Source organism: Perca flavescens, chromosome 16 (assembly GCF_004354835.1).
Source record: "Perca flavescens isolate YP-PL-M2 chromosome 16, PFLA_1.0, whole genome shotgun sequence".
Taxonomy (NCBI): domain Eukaryota; kingdom Metazoa; phylum Chordata; class Actinopteri; order Perciformes; family Percidae; genus Perca; species Perca flavescens.
The window spans coordinates 33,995,000-34,018,287 of NC_041346.1; the positions used below are offsets into that span (position 1 = coordinate 33,995,000).

The 23,288-nt window shown below is 40.0% G+C and overlaps 1 protein-coding gene across 1 annotated transcript; it reads left to right on the top strand.

Moving 5' to 3' along the window:
- The first annotated feature begins 12,787 nt into the window (after nt 1–12,787).
- On the top strand, nt 12,788–16,010 carry LOC114570584 (elastin-like). Its single transcript, XM_028600907.1, has 2 exons — nt 12,788–12,871; nt 14,545–16,010. The coding sequence occupies exon 2, from the start codon at nt 14,616–14,618 to the stop codon at nt 16,008–16,010; it is 1,395 nt and encodes a 464-aa protein (XP_028456708.1). The 5' UTR covers nt 12,788–12,871; nt 14,545–14,615.
- Nucleotides 16,011–23,288: the final 7,278 nt, after the last annotated feature.

Here is a 23,288-nt window from a genome sequence, read left to right on the forward strand (position 1 = left end):
CACACACACACGCGATTGTGATATTTACTGTATTCTAAATAATATACTTTTGGTTTGCATATGTTTATGGTTTTGTTGTATGCAGCTGTATACAACAGTAATTTTTTGCTTAATAAATATTTATATATATATATTAAATATTACATGAACTGCTGCTGTGTAGACTATAGTTAGAGTCTGGTCTACATGAACTGATGCTGTGTAGACTAGAGTTAGAGTCTGGTCTACATGAACTGATGCTGTGTAGACTATAGTTAGAGTCTGGTCTACATGAACTGATGCTGTGTAGACTATAGTTAGAGTCTGGTCTACATGAACTGCTGCTGTGTAGACTATAGTTAGAGTCTGGTCTACATGAACTGATGCTGTGTAGACTATAGTTAGAGTCTGGTCTACATGAACTGATGCTGTGTAGACTATAGTTAGAGTCTGGTCTACATGAACTGCTGCTGTGTAGACTGGAGTTAGAGTCTGGTCTACATGAACTGATGCTGTGTAGACTATAGTTAGAGTCTGGTCTACATGAACTGATGCTGTGTAGACTGGAGTTAGAGTCTGGTCTACATGAACTGATGCTGTGTAGACTGGAGTTAGAGTCTGGTCTACATGAACTGATGCTGTGTAGACTATAGTTAGAGTCTGGTCTACATGAACTGATGCTGTGTAGACTGTAGTTAGAGTCTGGTGTACATGAACTGCTGCTGTGTAGACTATAGTTAGAGTCTGGTCTACATGAACTGATGCTGTGTAGACTATAGTTAGAGTCTGGTCTACATGAACTGATGCTGTGTAGACTGTAGTTAGAGTCTGGTCTACATGAACTGATGCTGTGTAGACTATAGTTAGAGTCTGGTCTACATGAACTGCTGCTGTGTAGACTGGAGTTAGAGTCTGGTCTACATGAACTGATGCTGTGTAGACTATAGTTAGAGTCTGGTCTACATGAACTGCTGCTGTGTAGACTATAGTTAGAGTCTGGTCTACATGAACTGCTGCTGTGTAGACTGGAGTTAGAGTCTGGTCTACATGAACTGATGCTGTGTAGACTATAGTTAGAGTCTGGTCTACATGAACTGATGCTGTGTAGACTGGAGTTAGAGTCTGGTCTACATGAACTGATGCTGTGTAGACTATAGTTAGAGTCTGGTCTACATGAACTGATGCTGTGTAGACTGTAGTTAGAGTCTGGTCTACATGAACTGATGCTGTGTAGACTGTAGTTAGAGTCTGGTCTACATGAACTGCTGCTGTGTAGACTATAGTTAGAGTCTGGTCTACATGAACTGATGCTGTGTAGACTGGAGTTAGAGTCTGGTCTACATGAACTGATGCTGTGTAGACTGTAGTTAGAGTCTGGTCTATATGAACTGCTGCTGTGTAGACTGTAGTTAGAGTCTGGTCTACATGAACTGCTGCTGTGTAGACTATAGTTAGAGTCTGGTCTACATGAACTGCTGCTGTGTAGACTATAGTTAGAGTCTGGTCTACATGAACTGATGCTGTGTAGACTATAGTTAGAGTCTGGTCTACATGAACTGCTGCTATGTAGACTGTAGTTAGAGTCTGGTCTACATGAACTGATGCTGTGTAGACTATAGTTAGAGTCTGGTCTACATGAACTGCTGCTGTGTAGACTATAGTTAGAGTCTGGTCTACATGAACTGATGCTGTGTAGACTGGAGTTAGAGTCTGGTCTACATGAACTGCTGCTGTGTAGACTATAGTTAGAGTCTGGTCTACATGAACTGATGCTGTGTAGACTATAGTTAGAGTCTGGTCCACATGAACTGATGCTGTGTAGACTATAGTTAGAGTCTGGTCTACATTAACTGCTGCTGTGTAGACTATAGTTAGAGTCTGGTCTATATGAACTGCTGCTGTGTAGACTGTAGTTAGAGTCTGGTCTATATGAACTGATGCTGTGTAGACTGTAGTTAGAGTCTGGTCTATATGAACTGCTGCTGTGTAGACTATAGTTAGAGTCTGGTCTACATGAACTGCTGCTGTGTAGACTATAGTTAGAGTCTGGTCTACATTAACTGCTGCTGTGTAGACTATAGTTAGAGTCTGGTCTACATGAACTGCTGCTGTGTAGACTATAGTTAGAGTCTGGTCTACATTAACTGCTGCTGTGTAGACTATAGTTAGAGTCTGGTCTACATTAACTGCTGCTGTGTAGACTATAGTTAGAGTCTGGTCTACATGAACTGATGCTGTGTAGACTATAGTTAGAGTCTGGTCTATATGAACTGATGCTGTGTAGACTATAGTTAGAGTCTGGTCTATATGAACTGATGCTGTGTAGACTATAGTTAGAGTCTGGTCTACATGAACTGCTGCTGTGTAGATAGTTAGAGTCTGGTCTATATGAACTGCTGCTGTGTAGACTATAGTTAGAGTCTGGTCTACATGAACTGATGCTGTGTAGACTGTAGTTAGAGTCTGGTCTACATGAACTGATGCTGTGTAGACTATAGTTAGAGTCTGGTCTACATGAACTGCTGCTGTGTAGACTATAGTTAGAGTCTGGTCTACATGAACTGCTGCTATGTAGACTGTAGTTAGAGTCTGGTCTATATGAACTGATGCTGTGTAGACTATAGTTAGAGTCTGGTCTACATGAACTGCTGCTGTGTAGACTATAGTTAGAGTCTGGTCTACATGAACTGCTGCTATGTACTGTAGTTAGAGTCTGGTCTATATGAACTGATGCTGTGTAGACTGTAGTTAGAGTCTGGTCTATATGAACTGATGCTGTGTAGACTATAGTTAGAGTCTGGTCTACATGAACTGATGCTGTGTAGACTGGAGTTAGAGTCTGGTCTACATGAACTGATGCTGTGTAGACTGGAGTTAGAGTCTGGTCTACATGAACTGCTGCTGTGTAGACTGTGGTTTGAGTTTTGCACATGTGACTCCAGTTGTGCCCACTGTTGTTTAGCAATCGAAAGAAACTGTAAATGTAGATATAAGCCTATGAAAGACAAAAGAGCTTTGAATTTAGAACAACAGTGTGTACATCGTATATCAAAAAAATTAACATTATGAAAATAGTGTTTGCCATTTGATGCAAATGCTTCATTTTGAGATGTGTTTATGGCATTTGGAATTTTGATGCAGTGTTTCATTTTGAAGGACATGTGAGGCATTTTGCATTTTGTGTGTGCAGTTTTGGGAATTGTGTGTAGAGTTTTGAAAAAAGGAGACATAGTTTTGAAAATGTGTGTAAGCAGTTGGAAAAAACTGTAACATTGTAAATGTATGTGCCATAGTGATATTTAAGTCTTTTCTGCCACCTTTTTGTTTGTTTGTATAACATTTTTACTTACTTATACTGAAATGAGTCTGATTGGCTGACTGATGTCACATAGCAGACAGATAATATATTAGAGCTCTTGGGGGAATTACTGGAATTGTTGGGTCTTTTGTAAATTATAGATTGTGGTCTAGAACTACTCTATCTGTAAAGGGGCTTGAGATAACTCTTGTTATGATTTTAAAGAAATAAAATTGAATTGTAGTGAAAGCAAAAGGTACTAAATAAGTACAGACGGTACTTGTGAAGTACCTTGTGTACTTGTGTAGCTGGTTGTGACAGAAGTGCAAGGCCAAATAAAGGTCAGGTGCTGATTTAAACCTACGTGGTTTTCAAAGACCAACAATCAAGTCAAGGGGTGAGAAACCAAATGAGAGAAACAGAACTCAGAGCTGTTTCCCAGCGTTCAGAGGAAACCACAGCAACACGCTGCACGCTGTTTAGAGGCTGAACATGTCCTGTTGCAGGTTTTAGGTGATATGCTGATGCTGTGTGATTGGTTTCTCTGGTCATGTGATTTCAGAGAAACAACTCAGGTGGACGGATGCTGATCAGACAGATGGAGAGAAGACGCGTGGAGGTGAAGACTGAGAGAGGACTTGTGGACACAAAGACAGATCTCGGAGCTGCTGTACCTGCATCAACTAACAGGCAAGAAACTCTAATCCTCTTGATGAAGATGTGACTGTTATCAGAAGACTAAATATATATTCAGTGATGTCATCAGAAGAATAAATATATATTCAGTGATGTCATCAGAAGAATAAATATATATTCAGTGATGTCATCAGAAGACTAAATATATATTCAGTGATGTGATGATGTAACCATGGTAGCTGATCTTAGATGTTCAGGATTTGTTCACGTTGACCCAACACAGTTTCTAAAGAAGAGGCTGGAAACTCTCCACATATCACACACACTAGATTAGTTTATGAAGGATTATATATGAACCATGTTACATATTTATTAACTCTCCACATATCACACACTCTAGATTAGTTTAGGAAGGATTATATATGAACCATGTTACATATTTATTAACTCTCCACATATCACACACACTAGATTAGTTTATGAAGGATTATATATGAACCATGTTACATATTTATTAACTCTCCACATATCACACACACTAGATTAGTTTAGGAAGGATTATATATGAACCATGTTACATATTTATTAACTCTCCACATATCACACACTCTAGATTAGTTTAGGAAGGATTATATATGAACCATGTTACATATTTATTAACTCTCCACATATCACACACACTAGATTAGTTATGGAAGGATTATATATGAACCATGTTACATATTTATTAACTCTCCACATATCACACACACTAGATTAGTTATGGAAGGATTATATATGAACCATGTTACATATTTATTAACTCTCCACATATCACACACACTAGATTAGTTTAAGAAGGATTATATATTAACCATGTTACATATTTATAAAATCTCTAGCTCTTTACTTTCTATATATATGTATATATATATATATATATATATATATATATATATATATATATATATATATATATATATATATATAAAAAAAATTGAATGAGAAGGTGTGTCCAAACTTTTGGCCTGTACTATACAGTACAGGCCAAAAGTTTGGACACACCTTCTCATTCAATTTGTTTCTTTATTTTCATGACTATTTACATTGTAGATTCTCACTGAAGGCATCAAAACTATGAATGAACACATATGGAATTATGTACTTAACAAAAAAGTGTGAAATTACTGAAAACATGTCTTATATTTTAGATTCTTCAAAGTAGCCACCCTTTGCTTTTTTTGATAACTCTGCAAACCCTTGGTGTTCTCTCAATGAGCTTCATGAGGTAGTCACCTGAAATGGTTTTGCCTTCACAGGTGTGCTTTGTCAGGGTTCATTAGTGGAATTTTTTCCCTTATTAATAAAATGTGTTCATTCATAGTTTTGATGCCTTCAGTGAGAATCTACAATATAAATAGCCATGAAAATATTAAGGAAACGCATTGAATGAGAAAGTGTGTCCAAACTTTTATATATATATATATATATATATATATATATATATATATATACACTCACCTAAAGGATTATTAGGAACACTATACTAGTACCGTGTTTGACCCTATCGTAGCAATATGGGCCAACATTTCCAAAGAATGCTTCCAGCACCTTGTTGAATGAATGACACAAAGAATTAAGGCAGTTCTGAAGGAGAAAGGTACCCCCCCCCACCCCCCACACACACCATTACACCCCCCACCACCACCAGCAGCCTGCCCAGTGGTAACAAGGCATGATGGATCCATGTTCTCATTCTGTTTACCACAAATTCTGACTCTACCATCTGAATGTCTCAACAGAAATCGAGACTCATCAGAACAGGCAACATTTTTACAGTCTTCAACTGTCCAGTTTTGGTGAGCTCGTGCTCATTGTAGCCTCATGTTCCTATTTCTAGTGGAGATGAGTGGTACCCGGTGGGGTCTTCTGCTGGTGTAGTCTCATGTTCCTATTTCTAGTGGAGATGAGTGGTACCCGGTGGGGTCTTCTGCTGGTGTAGTCTCATGTTCCTATTTCTAGTGGAGATGAGTGGTACCCGTGGGGTCTTCTGCTGGTGTAGTCTCATGTTCCTATTTCTAGTGGAGATGAGTGGTACCCGGTGGGGTCTTCTGCTGGTGTAGTCTCATGTTCCTATTTCTAGTGGAGATGAGTGGTACCCGGTGGGGTCTTCTGCTGGTGTAGTCTCATGTTCCTATTTCTAGTGGAGATGAGTGGTACCCGGTGGGGTCTTCTGCTGGTGTAGCCTCATGTTCCTATTGTTAGTGGAGATGAGTGGTACCCGGTGGGGTCTTCTGCTGGTGTAGCCTCATGTTCCTATTGTTAGTGGAGATGAGTGGTACCCGGTGGGGTCTTCTGCTGGTGTAGCCTCATGTTCCTATTGTTAGTGGAGATGAGTGGTACCCGGTGGGGTCTTCTGCTGGTGTAGCCTCATGTTCCTATTGTTAGGGGAGATGAGTGGTACCCGGGGGGGTCTTCTGCTGGTGTCGCCTCATGTTCCTATTGTTAGAGGAGATGAGTGGTACCCGGTGGGGTCTTCTGCTGGTGTAGCCTCATGTTCCTATTGTTAGTGGAGATGAGTGGTACCTGGTGGGGTCTTCTGCTGGTGTAGCCTCATGTTCCTATTGTTAGTGGAGATGAGTGGTACCCGGTGGGGTCTTCTGCTGGTGTCGCCTCATGTTCCTATTGTTAGAGGAGATGAGAGGTACCCGGTGGGTTCTTCTGCTGGTGTCGCCTCATGTTCCTATTGTTAGAGGAGATGAGAGGTACCCGGTGGGGTCTTCTGCTGGTGTAGCCTCATGTTCCTATTGTTAGAGGAGATGAGAGGTACCCGGTGGGGTCTTCTGCTGGTGTAGCCCATCCCCCTCAAGGTTGTGCGTGTTGTGGCTTCACAAATGCTTTGCTGCAGACCTCGGTTGTAACGAGTGGTTATTTGAGTCAAAGTTGAGATATGTTTATGGTATTTTGAATGCAGTGTTTCATTTTGAAGGACATGTGAGGCATTTAGCATTTTGTGTGTGCAGTTTTAGGAATTGTGTGTAGAGTTTTGAAAAAAGGAGACATAGTTTTGAAAACGTGTGTAAGCAGTTGGAAAAAACTGTAAATAGACAAACAAAGCCAGAAATCTTGGTGTAGTCATGGACTCTGACCTGAATTTTAACATCCACGTTAAACCATGCTTTTATCTTCAGTAGACTTGACTAATTTAATGGTGTCTTCACAGGTCTTACGAAAAAGTCTATTAGGCAGCTGCAGCTAATTCAAAATGTCGCTGCTCGGGTCCTCACTAAAACCAAGAGAGTGAATCACATCAGTCCAGTTCTAAGTACTTTTGCTGGTTTATAATTCACTAAACTGTTTAGGTCCAAAATACATTTCGGATCTGCTTGTAAACTATGAACCACACAGACCTCTCAGATTATCTGGGACAGGTCTGCTATCTGTCCCCAGAGTCAGAACCAAAAAGAGGGAAGCAGCGTTCATTTTTTACGCCTCAGTTATCTGGAACAAACTTCCATGTGACTGTAAGTCAGCAACAACTCTTAGCTCTTTTAAATCTAGGCTGAAGACCTATCTTTTTGACAATACCTATTCTTAATTCATTGTACTGTGTTGTGAATTTCATGCCTGTATTTTATCTGTTTTAATGTTTTTTTTATTTTAATTTCTGTTTTATTTCTTAAATGTGTTTAATGTTTTATTGTTTAATGTAAAGCACTTTGAATTGCACTGCTGCTGAAATGTGGTATATAAATAAAATTGCCTTGCCTTGCCTTCAGACACTGCCTGTTCAAACAAAGTTAATCAGAAAATGGTAAATCACTGAAAACACCAGTGAATCATTCATTCAGCTTTTCTCTTCTACACCCGCCCTCACTGGGGCCTCAGTGACTAAGGTTGTAGATAATTTCAACTGTAAAATTACGGATGTTATTGATACTGTTGCTCCCACTAAGGTCAAAGGTGTGTCTGGTAAGAAAAGATCTCCATGGAGAAGTTTTATAGTGGTGAGAACAGAAAAAAAGAGTGTCGAAAAGCTGAACGCAGTTGGCGAAAATCTAATCTCCAGATCCATTATAACACTTATAAAGAGAGACTTCGCATTTATAATCTGGAACTAAGGAATGCAAGGCGGTCCTTTTTCTCTGACATTATTGCCAGAAACAATAATAATTCACGTGCTTTGTTTGCTACTGTTGATAGATTAACAAACCCTCCAGTACCAATAGCATCTGAACTGTTGTCTACCAAGGCTTGCAATGACTTTGCCTCCTTCTTCACAGACAAAATTCAGAAAATTAGACAAACAGTCAGTGCTTCCATATCAAGTACAGGATATGTGTTGTCACAGTGTTCACGCAAAACAAATTCCAACATGACACAATTTCATATGATCAACCTTAAAAACCTGGAGGACATTATACAACATCTGAAAACCTCCTCCTGTTGCCTTGATATTCTACCTTTCAAAAATGTTTCGAATTGTTTGGCTTCTGATCTTCTACAGATTGTAAACACGTCTCTGCTCTCAGGTATCTTACCACAGGCCCTGAAAACGGCAGTCATCAAGCCACTACTAAAAAAGAACAATCTAGACACGACACTAATGAGCAACTATAGGCCGATATCAAACCTCCCATTTTTAAGTAAAATCATAGAAAAAGTGGTTTTTCAACAACTCAACCTTTTCTTATCGCTAAACAACAGTTTTGATGCCTTCCAGTCAGGTTTTCAACCACACCACAGCACTGAGACGGCTCTTGTTAAAGTCTTTAATGACATCCACTCAAACACAGATAGTGGCAAAATTTCAGTCTTAGTATTACTTGATCTCAGTGCTGCATTTGATACAGTAGACCATGACATATTACTTGACCGATTGGAAAACTGGGTTGGTCTTTCTGGCACAGTACTCAAGTGGTTTGAATCCTATTTAAAGAATAGGGACTACTTTGTGTTCGGTACCCTGCAACTGCCTCCGGAGTCCTCCGGGATAACATATCCCGGAAAGACTCCTTCTTCAGTCGGACGGCTTCCCTGACCACCGGTGTCCACCACGGTGTTCGTGGGTTACCGCCCCTTGAGGCACCTAAGACCCTAAGACCACAGCTCCTCGCCGCAGCTTCAGCAATGGAAACTTTGAACATTGTCCACTCGGGTTCAATGCCCCCCAGCCTCCACAGGGATGCACGAAAAGCTCCGCCGGAGGTGTGAGTTGAAAGTCTGTCGGACAGGGGCCTCCTCCAGACGTTCCCAATTTACCCGCACTACCCGTTTGGGCTTACCAGGTCTGTCCAGAGTCTTCCCCACCCCTGACCCAACTCACCACCAGATGGTGATCGGTTGACAGCTCTGCCCCTCTCTTCACCCGAGTGTCCAAAACATACGGCCTCAGATCAGATGAAACGATTATGAAATCGATCATTGACCTTCGGCCTAGGGTGCTCTGGTACCAGGTACACTTATGAGCATCCCTATGTTCGAACATGGTGTTAGTTATAGACAATCCATGACTAGCACAGAAGTCCAACAACAAACAAACACTCTGGTTTAGATCAGGGAGGCCGTTCCTCCCAATCACGCCTCTCCAGGTGTCTCCATCATTGCCCACGTGTGCGTTGAAGTCCCCCAGCAGAACAATGGATGCCCGGGTCTGGTCCGTCGAGGCCCCTGACCTTCACTGCCACCCATGTGGCAGCGCACCCGACCCCAGCGGTTCCTCCCACAGGTGGTGGGCCCATGGGCTGGAGAGATGGGAGCCACGTAGCTTGTTCGGGCTGTGCCGGCCGGGCTCCGTGGCAAACCCGGCCACCAATTTTTTTTTCTTGTCTTTTAATGTTTTTAATTTGTTTAAATAGTCGTCTGGACTATTAAATAGTCGTCTGGACTATTAACAAAATAAAACTTAGTCGTCTGGACTAAGAAATAGTCGTCTGGACTATTAACAAAATAAAAGTTAGTAGTCTGGACTAAGAAATAGTTGTCTGGACTATTAAAATGTCGTCTGGACTATTAACAAATTAAACGTAGTCGTCTGGACTAAGAGATAGTCGTCTGGACTATTGAATAGTCGTCTGCACTATTTACAAATTAAACTTAGTCGCCTGGACTAAGAGATAGTCGTCTGGACTATTAACAAAACAAAACTTAGTCATCTGGACTAAGAAATAGTCGTCCAGGCGACTATTTCTTAGTCCAGATGACTAAGTTTTGTTTTAAATAGTCGTCTGGACTATTAACAAAATAAAATATTCGTCTTGACTATAAGAAACGGGATGAGAAACTGTTTCCAGGTTTTTACAAAGGTTTGTTACCTAGCAGTACCTAACAGTGCCTAGCAGGGCCTAACAGTGCATAGCAGTGCCTAACAGTGCATAGCAGTGCCTATCAGTACCTAGCAGTGCCTAACAGTGCCTAACAAAGCATAGCAGTGCCTAACAGTACCTACAACAGTTCCTAGTAGTACCTAATAGTACCTAACAGTACTTAATAGTGCCTAATTGTTACCTAGCAGTACCTAACACTGCCTAACAGTGCCTAACAGGGCCTAACAGTACCTAGCAGTGCCTAACAGTGCCTAACAGTGCATAGCAGTGCCTAACAGTGCCTACCAGTGCATGGCAGTGCCTAAAAGTGCATGGCAGTGCCTAACAGTGCATAGTAGTACTAACAGTACTAAACAGTGCTAATACTGCACTGCAAATTTTATTCTTGTCTTTTAATGTATTTAAATCGTTTTTAATAGTTTTGTAACTGCTCTTTCATGTTTCTCTCAGTTCTTTAAATTCTTATACTGCACTGTAAATTTTATACTTGACTTTGAATGTTTTAAATTGTTTTTAATTGTTTCTGACTGCTCTTTCATGTTTTATGTAAAGCACTTTGAATTGCCCTGTTGCTGAAATGTGCTATATAAATAAAGCTGCCTTGCCTTACCAAGAGCCTGGGTCTGTACCAGGTTTCTCCCTAAAAGGAGTATTTCCTCGCCACTGTCACACTAAATGCTTGCTCTTGAGGGAATTACTGGAATTGTTGGGTCTTTGTAAATTATAGAGTGTGGTCTGTAAAGGGGCTTGAGATAACTCTTATGATTTTAAAGATATAAAATTGAATTGTATTGAAAGCAGAAGGTACTACTTGTGTAGCTGGTTGTGACAGAAGTGCAAGGCCAAAGAATTCAATTCAATTCAATTTTATTTATAGTATCAAATCATAACAAAAGTTATCTCGAGACACTTTACAGACAGAGTAGGTCTAGACCACACTCTATAAATTCCAAAACCCCAACAATTGCAGTAATTCCCTCAAGAGCAAGCATTAGCAGTGGCTATTGCGACAGTGGCGAGGAGAAACTCCCTTTTAGGAAGAAACCTCGGCAGACCCAGACTCTTGGTAGGCGGTGTCTGACGGGCCGGTTGGGGGCGTGATGAACAGTGGTGATAACAGTCACATTAGAAGTCACAGTGACTTTGAAGGTTATCGTGGAAGTTCATGTCATAGCAGGGCACATCGTGTCATACTGAGTAGTGCAGTCTCCTATACCGGATCCTGACTACTCTGTGCGTATGAACATCACAGCAGGGCGTTGCGGGATGTAACGTGGCGCTGCAGAGCACGGGGGGAGGCTGCGGACGCAGCAGGACGCAGCAGGATGCAGCCGGGAAATGCAGAGAATCAAGAAGAAAACATAAGGACTCCGGGGAGTAAACTCCCCAGAGCTAGATTAGTAACAAGCATTTCTGGGACAGGATGCATACAAAAGTAACAAGTAGAGATGAGAGAGCAGCTCAGTGTGTCTTAGGGAGGAACAGCCTCCCCGGCAGTCTAGAGTTGTAATAGCATAACTTAAGAGAGGCAGGTTAAAGAGAGGTGCCTGGTCGGGCTAGAACTCCCCCCAACCGGATCGGGCTGTACTGGCCTGCCTCCCTCTACTCTCGCTAGATTATTAATTATACAGTATATAAAACTGATGACTACGAGGAGAAGCAGGTGGGCCGGGTTAGGCGGACGCTGCAACTCCTCACTCCTTAACTATAAGCTTTATCAAAGAGGAGGGTTTTCAGTTTACTCTTAAATGTGGTGACGGTGTCTGCTCCTCGGACCCAGACTGGGAGCTGGTTCCACAATACTGGAGCCTGATAGCTGAAGGCCCTGGCCCCCAGTCTACTTCCAGAGACTCTAGGAACCATAAGTAGCCCCGCATTCTGGGAGCGCAGTGCTCTAGTGGGACAATAAGGTACTATGAGCTCTTCTAAGTATGTTGGTGCTTGACCATTTAGAGCTTTGTAAGTCAGGAGGAGGATTTTAAATTCAATCCTATATTTCACTGGAAGCCAATGCAGAGAAGCTAATACAGGAGAAATATGATCTCTTCTCTTAGTTCTCGTCAGAACACGTGCTGCAGCATTCTGGATCAGCTGGAGAGTCTTAATGGACTTATTTGGGCAACCTGATAATAAGGAATTGCAGTAATCTAGTCTAGAAGTAACGAATGCATGGACAAGTTTTTCAGCATCGTTTTGAGACAGGATATTCCTAATTTTGGCAATGTTACGAAGATGGAAAAAGGCTATTCTTGAGGTTAGAGAAAGGTAAGGTGCAGATTTAAACCTACGTGGTTATCAAAGAGGAACAAACTAGTCGTGGTGTGAGAAACCAAATGAGAAAAACAGAACTCAGAGCTGTTTCCCAGAGTTCAGAGGAAACCACAGCATGTCCTGTTGCAGGTTTTAGGTGATATTCTGCTGCTGTTTGATTGGTTTCTCTGGTCATGTGATTTCAGAGAAACGACTCAGAGGCTGACAGGTCAGAGAGAGGACGTGAGGAGGTGAACACTGAGAGAGGAGGTGTGGAGGTGAAGACTGAGATAGGAGGTGTGGAGGTGAAGACAGAGAGAGGACATGAGGAGGTGAAGACAGAGAGGACGTGAGGAGGTGAAGACTGAGAGCTCAGAGCTGCTGGACCTGCATCAACTAACAGGTAAGAACCTCCTGATGAAGATGTGACTGTCATCAGAAGACTAAATATATATTCAGTGATGTCATCAGAAGACTAAATATATATTCAGTGATGTGATGATGTAACCATGGTAGCTGATCTTAGATGTTCAGGATTTGTTCATGTTGACCCAACACAGTTTCTAAAGAAGAGGCTGGAAACTCTCCACATATCACACACACTAGATTAGTTATGGAAGGATTATATATGAACCATGTTACATATTTATTAACTCTCCACATATCACACACACTAGATTAGTTATGGAAGGATTATATATGAACCATGTTACATATTTATTAACTCTCCTCATATCACACACACTAGATTAGTTTAGGAAGGATTATATATGAACCATGTTACATATTTATTAACTCTCCACACATCACACACACTAGATTAGTTTAGGAAGGATTATATATTAACCATGTTACATATTTATTAACACTCTGGCTCTTTACTTTATATTTTCATAGCTGTGAAGTTTTTTCTCTGGAGACTTAATTGTAAGTTTCTTCAGGTTATAAATTGTTCCTTTTGTCTTATGCTTTTGTTGTTTACTGTATTGTTTGTATGTATATATATATATAGTACAGGCCAAAAGTTTGGACCCACCTTCTCATTCAATGAGTTTCCTTTTTATTTTCATGACTATTTACATTGTAGATTCTCACTGACAGGCATCAAAACTATGAATGAACACATATGGAATTATGTACTTAACAAAAAAGTGTGAAATAACTGAAAACATGTCTTATATTTTAGATTCTTCAAAGTAGCCACCCTTTGCTTTTGTTATTAATAAGCGAAAAAATTCCACTAATGAACCCTGACAAAGCACACCTGTGAAGGTAAAACCATTTCAGGTGACTACCTCATGAAGCTCATTGAGAGAACACCAAGGGTTTGCAGAGTTATCAAAAAAAGCAAAGGGTGGCTACTTTGAAGAATCTAAAATATAAGACATGTTTTCAGTTATTTCACACTTTTTTGTTAAGTACATAATTCCATATGTGTTCATTCATAGTTTTGATGCCTTCAGTGAGAATCTACAATGTAAATAGTCATGAAGATAAAGAAACAAATTGAATGAGAAGGTGTGTCCAAACTTTTGGCCTGTACTGTATATTCTTATATTATTATATTATGCATCTTTATTATGTATGTGTTGTTTACTGTATTGTCCGTACTAATCATATTTTAAAGAGTTTCTTCTCTTTTGAGGAAGAGACCACATGAATATAATAAAGTTTAGTTTGAGTTGTGACTTTCCTGAGACTGTAAGATAAATACAACCTTTCCTCTCTCTGGATGAACCAGGATCTCAGTCCAGGAGTCCAAAGTTAAATTTTAAACATATTGAATATCAGATCAGTGTTATTGTTGATGTTGGCTGAGGTTAGTTTCCTCTGCTGCTCTAACTCAGAGTTTTCCTTTAATCTGAAAGGAATAGAGAGTTTTTAAATGTCAGAAATCTAAGGTGAGTCTAGTTCTCCTCCCAGCTGCTGCAGAGTGGAGCTGAGAGGAAACACCTGGGTGTGTGTGTGTGTGTGTGTGTGTGTGTGTGTGTGTGTGTGTGTGTGTGTGTGTGTGTGTGTGTGTGTGTGTGTGAGTGTGTTTATTCTGATGATGTGTGTCTCTTCCTGTCTCCACAGAGCCTTTCTGATCACATCAGCACAGTTTGATTTAAAGTTGTTCATTAATAAACAAACTCAAAGTCAGAAAGATGCAGAAGAGAACAGATGAAGACATAACAGCAGGATATGTTGCTGGAGGAGTAGGAGCAGTACTAGGAATAGGACTCCTGCTCCTTGCAGCTCCGTTCACTGGGGGGGTTAGTTTAGCAGCAGTAGTAGCAGGAGTGTTAGCAGTAGCAGGAGGAGCAGTAGCAGGAGGAGCAGTAGCAGTAAGAATAGAAGCAGCAGTAGGATTAGGAAACCAGCTCCTTAAAGGTCTGGTTGCTCGGAAGGCTGGTTTAGCAAAAGTAGTATTATCATTATTATTATTCGTAAGACCGATAGAAGAATTAGCAGTAGGAATAGGAGTAAGAGGATTAGGAGCAGCAGCAGGAGGAATAGGAGCAGTAATAGGAATAAGACTCCTGGTCCTTGCAGGTCCGTTCACTGAGGGGGATAGTTTAGCAGCAGGAGCGTTAGCAGTAGCAGGAGGAGCAGCTGCAGCAGGAGGAGCAGTAGTAGGAATAGGACTACTGGTCCTTAAAGCTCTGTTCACTGAGGGGGCTAGTTTAGCAGCAGGAGCACTAGCAGTAGCAGCAGGAGCAGCTGCAGCAGGAGGAGCAGTAGTAGGAATAGGACTCCTGGTCCTTGCAGGTCTGTTGACTGGGGAGGCTAATTTAGCAGCAGTAGGAGCATTAGTAGTAGCAGGAGGAGCAGCATCAGGTGGAGAAGGAGCAGTAGTAGGAATAGGACTCATGGTCCTTGCAGCTCTGTTGACTGGGGGGGTTAGTTTAGCAGCAGTAATAGCAGGAGCATTAGCAGTAGCAGGAGGAGCAGTAGCAGGAGGAGTAGGAGTAGGAGCAGTAGTAGGAATAGGACTCCTGGTCTTTGCAGCTAAATTCACTAAGAGGGTTAGTTCAGCAGCAGCAGTAGCAGGAGGAGCAGTAGCAGGAGGAGCAATAGCAGGAGGAGTAGGAGCTGTAGTAGGAGTAGGAATAGGACTCCTTGACCTTGCAGCTCCATTCACTGGGGGGGTTAATTTAGCAGCAATAGGAGCAGGAGCGTTAGCAGTAGCAGGAGTAGTAGGAGCAGGAGGAGCAGTAGCAGCAAAAGACGCAGTAGTAGCAGCAAAAGACGCAGTAGTAGCAGCAGCAGCAGTAGCAGGAGGAGCAGCAGTAGCAGGAGGAGTAGGAGCAGTAGTAGGAATAGGACTCATGGCCCTTGCAGCTCCGTACACTGGGGGGGTTAGTTTAGTAGCAGTAAGAGTGTTAGCAGTAGCAGGAGGAGTAGTAGCAGGAGGAGCAGCTATAGCAGGAGGAGCAATATTAGGAATAGGACTGCTGGTCCTTGCAGCTCTGTTCACTGGGGGGGTTAGTTTAGCAGCAGCAGCAGCGATAGCAGTAGCAGGAGGAGCTTTAGCAGGAGCAGCAGCAGGAAGAAGATGAGCTGTGGTTGCAAATGTAATAAAAACAATGAAAGAGAACAGAAATGTAAATAAAGTAGAAGAACTGGGGAAAGAGTTGATGGAGATCATAGAACGGCTGAAGAACAACCTGGAAGAAATCAAGAGGACGTGTGAGGAGTTGGAGCAAAGATCAGCTGAACTTCAGGCTGGAAAGACTCTGACAGACATGGAGGAGTTACAGAGGATTATTATTTTATTATTAGGGCCCGAGCACAAAAGTGCAAGGCCCCAACGGTGCCTTGCACTGAAAGTGCAAAGGAACCTATTGTTTTTGTAAGGATTATTTTTTCGAGTCCTTCGTCACATTTTTTAGGCGGTTAGCATGCAAGAAAACTCACAAAAATGTCACAACTGGTAATAATTGCAAAGATTCAAAATAATTATTCATATGCACCACTAGGTGGCGCTATTGCAGAAGAAAACGCGTTTGGCCCTATAACTCCCAAGCCGTACATCGCACTTTCAAAAACCATATATGTTCGCGTTCCCTGGATCCAGCTGAATCTCCTGATATAGGCCACGCTCATTTCCGCCTAGACTTTTATGCGTGAAAAATCACGATTTATCCAAAACCTACTTTGCCGAACTCCTCCTAGACCGTGCGACCGATCTGCACGAAACTTGGCAGGTAGCATCTCCAGACAGACCTGACAAATTGGTATCCAAAGAATTTTTATAGGATAAAAATTGCACATATTACGCACAAACAAATTTGTGTAGTTAAGTATGAAAACACCAACATTGCCATATCTCGACCAAAATAATTGCTATCGACGCAAAACTTAAAATTCTTGTTTGCCATGACCCTCTGGAGGTGCCCCACACATTTTACGAAAATTGGCAACTAGGGGGCGCTACAAGTACATAAAGTTTATACCTCATAGCTCATCAGATTTTTACAAAATTTGGAGGGTACCATCTAGGGCCAATCCTGAGGCCAACCCTACAGTAAGGTACTTATTGGTCAAAGTGGGCGTGGCCTATGGGACCTTAATTGGTTTTAGCCCTTGGGCACATTTTTGACGGCTTCAATATACACGAAAGCTCACAAAAATTGGCGGCCACATAAACACCTGGGAGGTTTGCGAGACTCTACAGCGATTTGGCTCATACCTGTAAGCGGGCTCCATAGCGCCCCCTAATGCGTGGGCGGCCTTAACTTGGACATAGTTGCTCCGATCTTCACCAGATTTAATACACTTACTGTATACTAATATACAATTATTGCGGACATATTTCCATAATATTGGTACATGAATGATCATGAATTCATGCATGACTTCATGCATGAAAAATAAGTTTATTAATGCATTAATTAAGGTATTTGAATCATCATGACTTCTGATTTATTAATTTGTTCATGTGTTCTTAATCAGGTAAATTTGTAGTTAAAGTGACAGAACTAAAAACTTTCCAGTCACAGAAGTGTACATATATTCTAATGAATTATAGTGTTGTAATCATGATTAACTAAACATTGTTTCTTCATTACTTCATCATGTTTGTGGCCCCTGAAATAAAGTGCTGACCTGAACCAGTCACAGCAGTATACATATATTCTAATGAATTAAAGTGTTGTAATCAAGACTAACTAAACATTACTTCTTCATTACTTCATCATGTTTGTGGCCCCTGAAATAAAGTGCTGACCTGGTACATCTTTAACATTGATAAATCAGATATGATCAATGGTGCCATAAAATTGAAATGTATTAAGAATTAAAGGAGTGGGTTTGCTAAATTATACTAAGGTCACTAGATTTACACAAAATACAGTATACTGCAGATGCACTTTTATAGTTGCTTTATTCACAACATAAGGCACTTAAACAGTAATGCCTTAGAACAATGCTCACCCAAGTAGAATATTTATGAATAAATGAATAAATAACGTCGCTGAAAAAAAAGAAATAGGCCAGCAAACCTCACCTTAAGACCAATTTTACAATCCATGGTACGGACATGAGTCTGGAAAGTAAAATATTGTGTTTGACTGAAGGAAAGCCAACTAAAAGGAAGACAGTCAAGCTGATTAGATGGCTACAAAACAAAAAGCTTTTGAAAAAGAAAATAAGGTGCAAGTTATGTCAAAATGCAATGAAGCTGAAGAAGAAACACAACTCAACAGATGTCTATAGATGGTATGTGGCATAACCTTACTAAATTCACTTCACTTCCTGTTTGTAGGCTATCCCTTTCTTTGCACTGTTGTATTCTTTTCTTCATAACTTTATACTCTCTCTCTTTTTTATTTTTACAAATGCTGTGCAGTTTCAACCATTTACCAATATGTATCATTGTTTGTCATGTTTTTTTATAATGTATTTATAGTGTTGTGGTGTTGTTGTATTAAAATGTTAGGGGTTGACTAAATTTACTGAAATGTTCCATGGTTAAATGGTTTTGTCCTAATTCAGGACTATCATACTATAAAAATAATGCTTTACACAATATTTATTAAATGGCTATTGGTTTTGTTTATTAAATTGTGTTTATTAAAATGTTGTTAATTACCTATTTATTGTATATAGTATTTACTGTATCATGGAAGGTTTACTTACGTTAATTTAAATTTTTTTATTCAGGGTATGCCGACACAAGAGCCACAGTGGAAGAAAAATAACCAAGACAATAAGAACTGGATCTGTCATTGAGAATTCAAAATGCAGATTAATTTCATGGATGAAATTTTTCTACAGCTAATCCAGATGAGTTTACTGCATTTTACCAATAATTTCACTGCAATCCAATAGTTTATAATCTTTATAATGTATTTACATAGCTTTATTGTTCTAAGATGTTATAGCAAGGCGGTATACCGCAATACTGCATTCTGTAGCTATATTTAATTAATGAGGGACATAACAAAACACAATTTTTTCGCAGCCTGTAAAATGACTATGTTGTGATGTCCGGAAACATTTAATAAACAGGTACGTTTTCTTCCTTATCAGGTTTTCACAAGGCTTGCGACTGAGGCAGGTTGACATGAAGACAGATGGCATAGCAAAAAGCTCAACAACACTCTCAAAGATGGCATCCTGTGCAAGAAGAGTCTGCAGACATGCAATGAAGCGACATGAAACAAAAACTGGAAAACGCCTAGGTGATGAAAGGGAGTTTGTTGTCATAGACGAGAGCAACTTTCGCCATAAACGAAAGGTAGGCAGTTTGTGGCTAAATGAAGTCTAAACTATCTGGTTTACCTGTGATGCAGATTGTATACAGCAGGTGTGTCAGTGCGCAAACTTCTTAGCATTGTGATGTCATGGCACAAGTAAGATAAGAACAATTTATGAGAGAGATTGTAATTTCAACAAAGAGTCCAAAACTGAAAACTGGCGTACAAGTGGTCAGCCCCAGTACCAGATTCGGTGCCTGCTTGGACCAGAAGCATTTAACCCAAACCCTAACTAACTGCAATTTATAGTTCTACTTCTTGGTTCAAACTACCATTTAGTTTGTAGTGATTGTGAAAAGCAAAGTCATAGTTTGAATCAGGGATATGTAAAATTGCTCAACATTCACATAGAGAATAATAAAGAGCAGCACAAAGAATTTTCTTTTTCAATGTTGCTTGTTTTGATTGATTTACTGAACACCGTTTACGGTACATAATTACTCCATAATTAATTAAAGCCATATTTATTTAAAATATTCCCTTGCTCCTGGCCAATACCCATTGTACATTTTTCATCTGTAAGATACCCTAAAGTGGTAAATAAAAATAGTAAAGTCATGGCATCAAGCTGTATCACTAATACAGAATGGTACCAATGGTGAAGTGTTAAAGAGTTTACTTGTTGTATTTACAGTATGGTCGTGGGAGAATATCCAACAGTTGGAGGCGCAAGAACTGGGTTTTTGGAATGCTTGGAGTAAAAGGAAAACATCGAAGACCTTTACTGAAGCTGGTGAAGAGGAGGTCCCGCAACCATTTACTTCCATTGGTGGTGAAGCATGTACACCCTGGGACAGTAATCATTAGTGATGAGTGGAGGGCATATAGGGGCGCTCTCACCAATTTGGGTTACACACACTTCACCGTGAATCATTCAAGGTGGTTTGTTGATCCTGTTACTGGAGCTCACACTCAGCAGCTAGAGAGGGCATGGTTAACATACAAATCAATAATTTGGCGGCTTAGGGGAAACAGAACTGAGAAACTTTTGAAAGAACATCTTGCAGTTATAGAATGGACTTACTGGCTTGGAAACAGGCATAGGAAAGGACCTCTTGGTCGTTTACTGAAGGACATTCGGGTCATGTTTCCCTGAGAGCTGACTGGCTTCAGATATAAAGAACATGGTTGTGTCAAGATGGTGCACTGTGTGTGCCTCTCATCAATTATCATTACATATGAGTCATAGACCTTAGGAGTTACTATACACTTTAAAGGAAATTTTGTCTCAGGAGGTAGAGAAGTCAAATTGTTTAGTGATTGAGTGTATTTACCTATTTTAGTGGTTCAGTTGAAATAACAACTGATTTAACAATATAAAATTATTGGGGTTTCCAAATGTGACAAATGTTATTGCTTTTTTATGTGACATGGTATGTGAAACTTAAATCTTGTTGGCTTTAGAGTATGAATTAAAGTTTGTTAATATCAATATGAATGAGTTGTCTTAAATGGTTTTTGAGCTTTAAGATAATACTGTATTATACGTAAAATTCTTCCAACTAAATAATTCATAATTAAAAGTCCACAATTATAGTTTAATGTAATTTATAAAACAAAAATGTGATGCCTAAATAAACAGGGATGAATTTATTTGAGGGGTCACAAAGACGATTGCTGCATAAGCCACCATTAATCATATTTTATTTATCAATGTTAAAGATGTACCAGATCAGCACTTTATTTGAAGAGCCACAAACACGATGAAGTAATGAAGAAGTAATGTTTAGTTAGTCTTGATTACAACACTATAATTCATTAGAATATATGTACACTTCTGTGACTGGACAGTTTTTAGTTCTGTCACTTTAACTACAAATTTACCTGATGAAGAAGACATGAACATCATTAATAAATCAGACGTCATGATGATTCAAATACCTTAATTAATGCATTAATAAACTTATTGTTCCTGCATTAAGTCATGCATGAAATACTATAAATCCATGTATATTAATGTTAGTTCATGAAGTGCTACATGAATGAATTCATGCTTTTTCATGCATGAAGTCATGCATGAATTCATGATAATTCATGTACCATTATTATAAAGTGTTACCCTATCTTCTTGAATCTTTGCAGGTAGTATCTGTTGACCCTCATGATGAAAAGTTATCCAATGAATTTGGATAGTTGAAAAAATGTGCAAGTTACAGCAACTTCCTGTCTAAACACAAAGTTGCGTTATCTTGGCAACAATTATTCCGATTGCCCCGAAACTTGACAAGGTTGTTCCTCATGGCCGGTGTAGCATCTCTGCCAAAGATGGCGGCAATCGGCCATTAGATGGCGCTGTTTTAATTTTTTTTAATTAATAGGCTAAATATTGACATATGGGAAACATACTTTGTCTAATTACTCCTGGGACGTGAGTCTTGCATATAGACTCGCAGAAAATGTTATCAAAAGTTGATAGCTAACACAATACGCAAGTTACAGAGGACCAACTTCCTTTAGGTGGGTGTGGAAACAGGAACGGTTGTATCTTGCACACGGTTAATCCAATGGGCACAAAACTTAGTTAACAGTTGTTCCACATGTGCCAATGAGGCTGTGTGCCAAATATGGCGTCAATCGGCCTTTAGTTGGCGCTGTTTTCATTTTTTTAATTAATTAGCAAATTTGCTTTGAGCGAAACCTACTTTTTTTAACTCCTCCAGGAGCGTGAGACCCATGTGCACGGACATTTACACATAGACTCGGTGGACCCTCATGACAGGTGCAACACATTAGGCTGGGCAGAGTAATCAAAAAAGGCGGGAAAACACAAGACAGGAAGTAAATTGGACAAGACAAGACAGAAAACCAGAGACTTCAAAATAAAACAGGAAACTGAGCAAAATACAACGCGGAAAACAGACAACCAAAATAAGACAACACCAAGTAAATCCCATGCACTGTTGAGTAAAATAAAGTTGTATCAGTGCTGATTTTAATAACCATGTATGTTTTAACTAATAAATTGTATGCTGCAACCGGGTTATGAAAATAGGAATGAATCTATATGACTGCTAATGTCAATAACAGATCTGGTTATCACAATCCTCACCTTTGTCTCTGTAAAGAATAGGTCCAGACAGATCTTGTTATCATAATTCTCACCTTTTGCTTAGGTAAAGACAGACCCTTTCTCTCCCCCTCTCTTCCTGTTTCTTGCAGATAGATTAGGTTAAAACCAACTATTAACATATAAAGAGAAACCTTCTCCTACACAGCAGGAAATAACTTTCTGCTACTGTCAGTCTCCAACCTCCTGGTGCCTTAGTCTGGGTTAGGACAATAGAATGTTAATTCCTGTAAACTTGTAAAGACTTGACATCTGCATGATAGAGCCTATTGATCTGTGGGTGCAAATGACCCCTAGGGGGCAGAGTTTAGGGTATGTCCTTCCTAATTGGACAGCGAAGAAACCAACGAGATGCGTCCAACCTGTCACCATGCCAACAAAGAGCCTATGAGGAAGACAATGATTTTTTTCAAATTTGACCCTGAAAGACTTGTTCTAGGTCAACTGGGAAGACAACACAAGGGTTAAGGTGTGTTGTAAAGGTGGAATATGTATGTATATCTTTGATTGTAGTGGGCAATGAATTCCAGTTTTGTAATGCCGTAACAGAAAATGATAATTGGCCAAATGTACTTTTCCTGAATGGAATTAGAAGGTCACCTCGTGCGGTGCTTCTAGTGATCTGACTGCTGTTGTTACGTTGTGTTATGAAAGAGTTCAAAGGAGTAGGAGCAGTGTTATGCAGATTTTTGTACAATGGACAGATGTTTTTGTATTTAATTACATCTTCCCTGCTCAACAGTTTACGGTTATTTAGGATAATACAGTGATGTGAGCTGTTCGTCTTCTGGTCCAAAACTTTTAGTGTTTTCTTACAAAGAGTAGCCAGTGGCTTTAATGATGAGCTGTTAGTTTGTCCCCAGCTTGTCAGACAATATGTTAGATGTGACATAATCATGGCATCCATAAATAATTTGGCAGTATTAAAAGTTAGGGCATTACTAATATATTTAAAATTTGCTAGGCTAAACTTGACCCTATTGCACACTTTCTTAATATGTGCTTTAAAA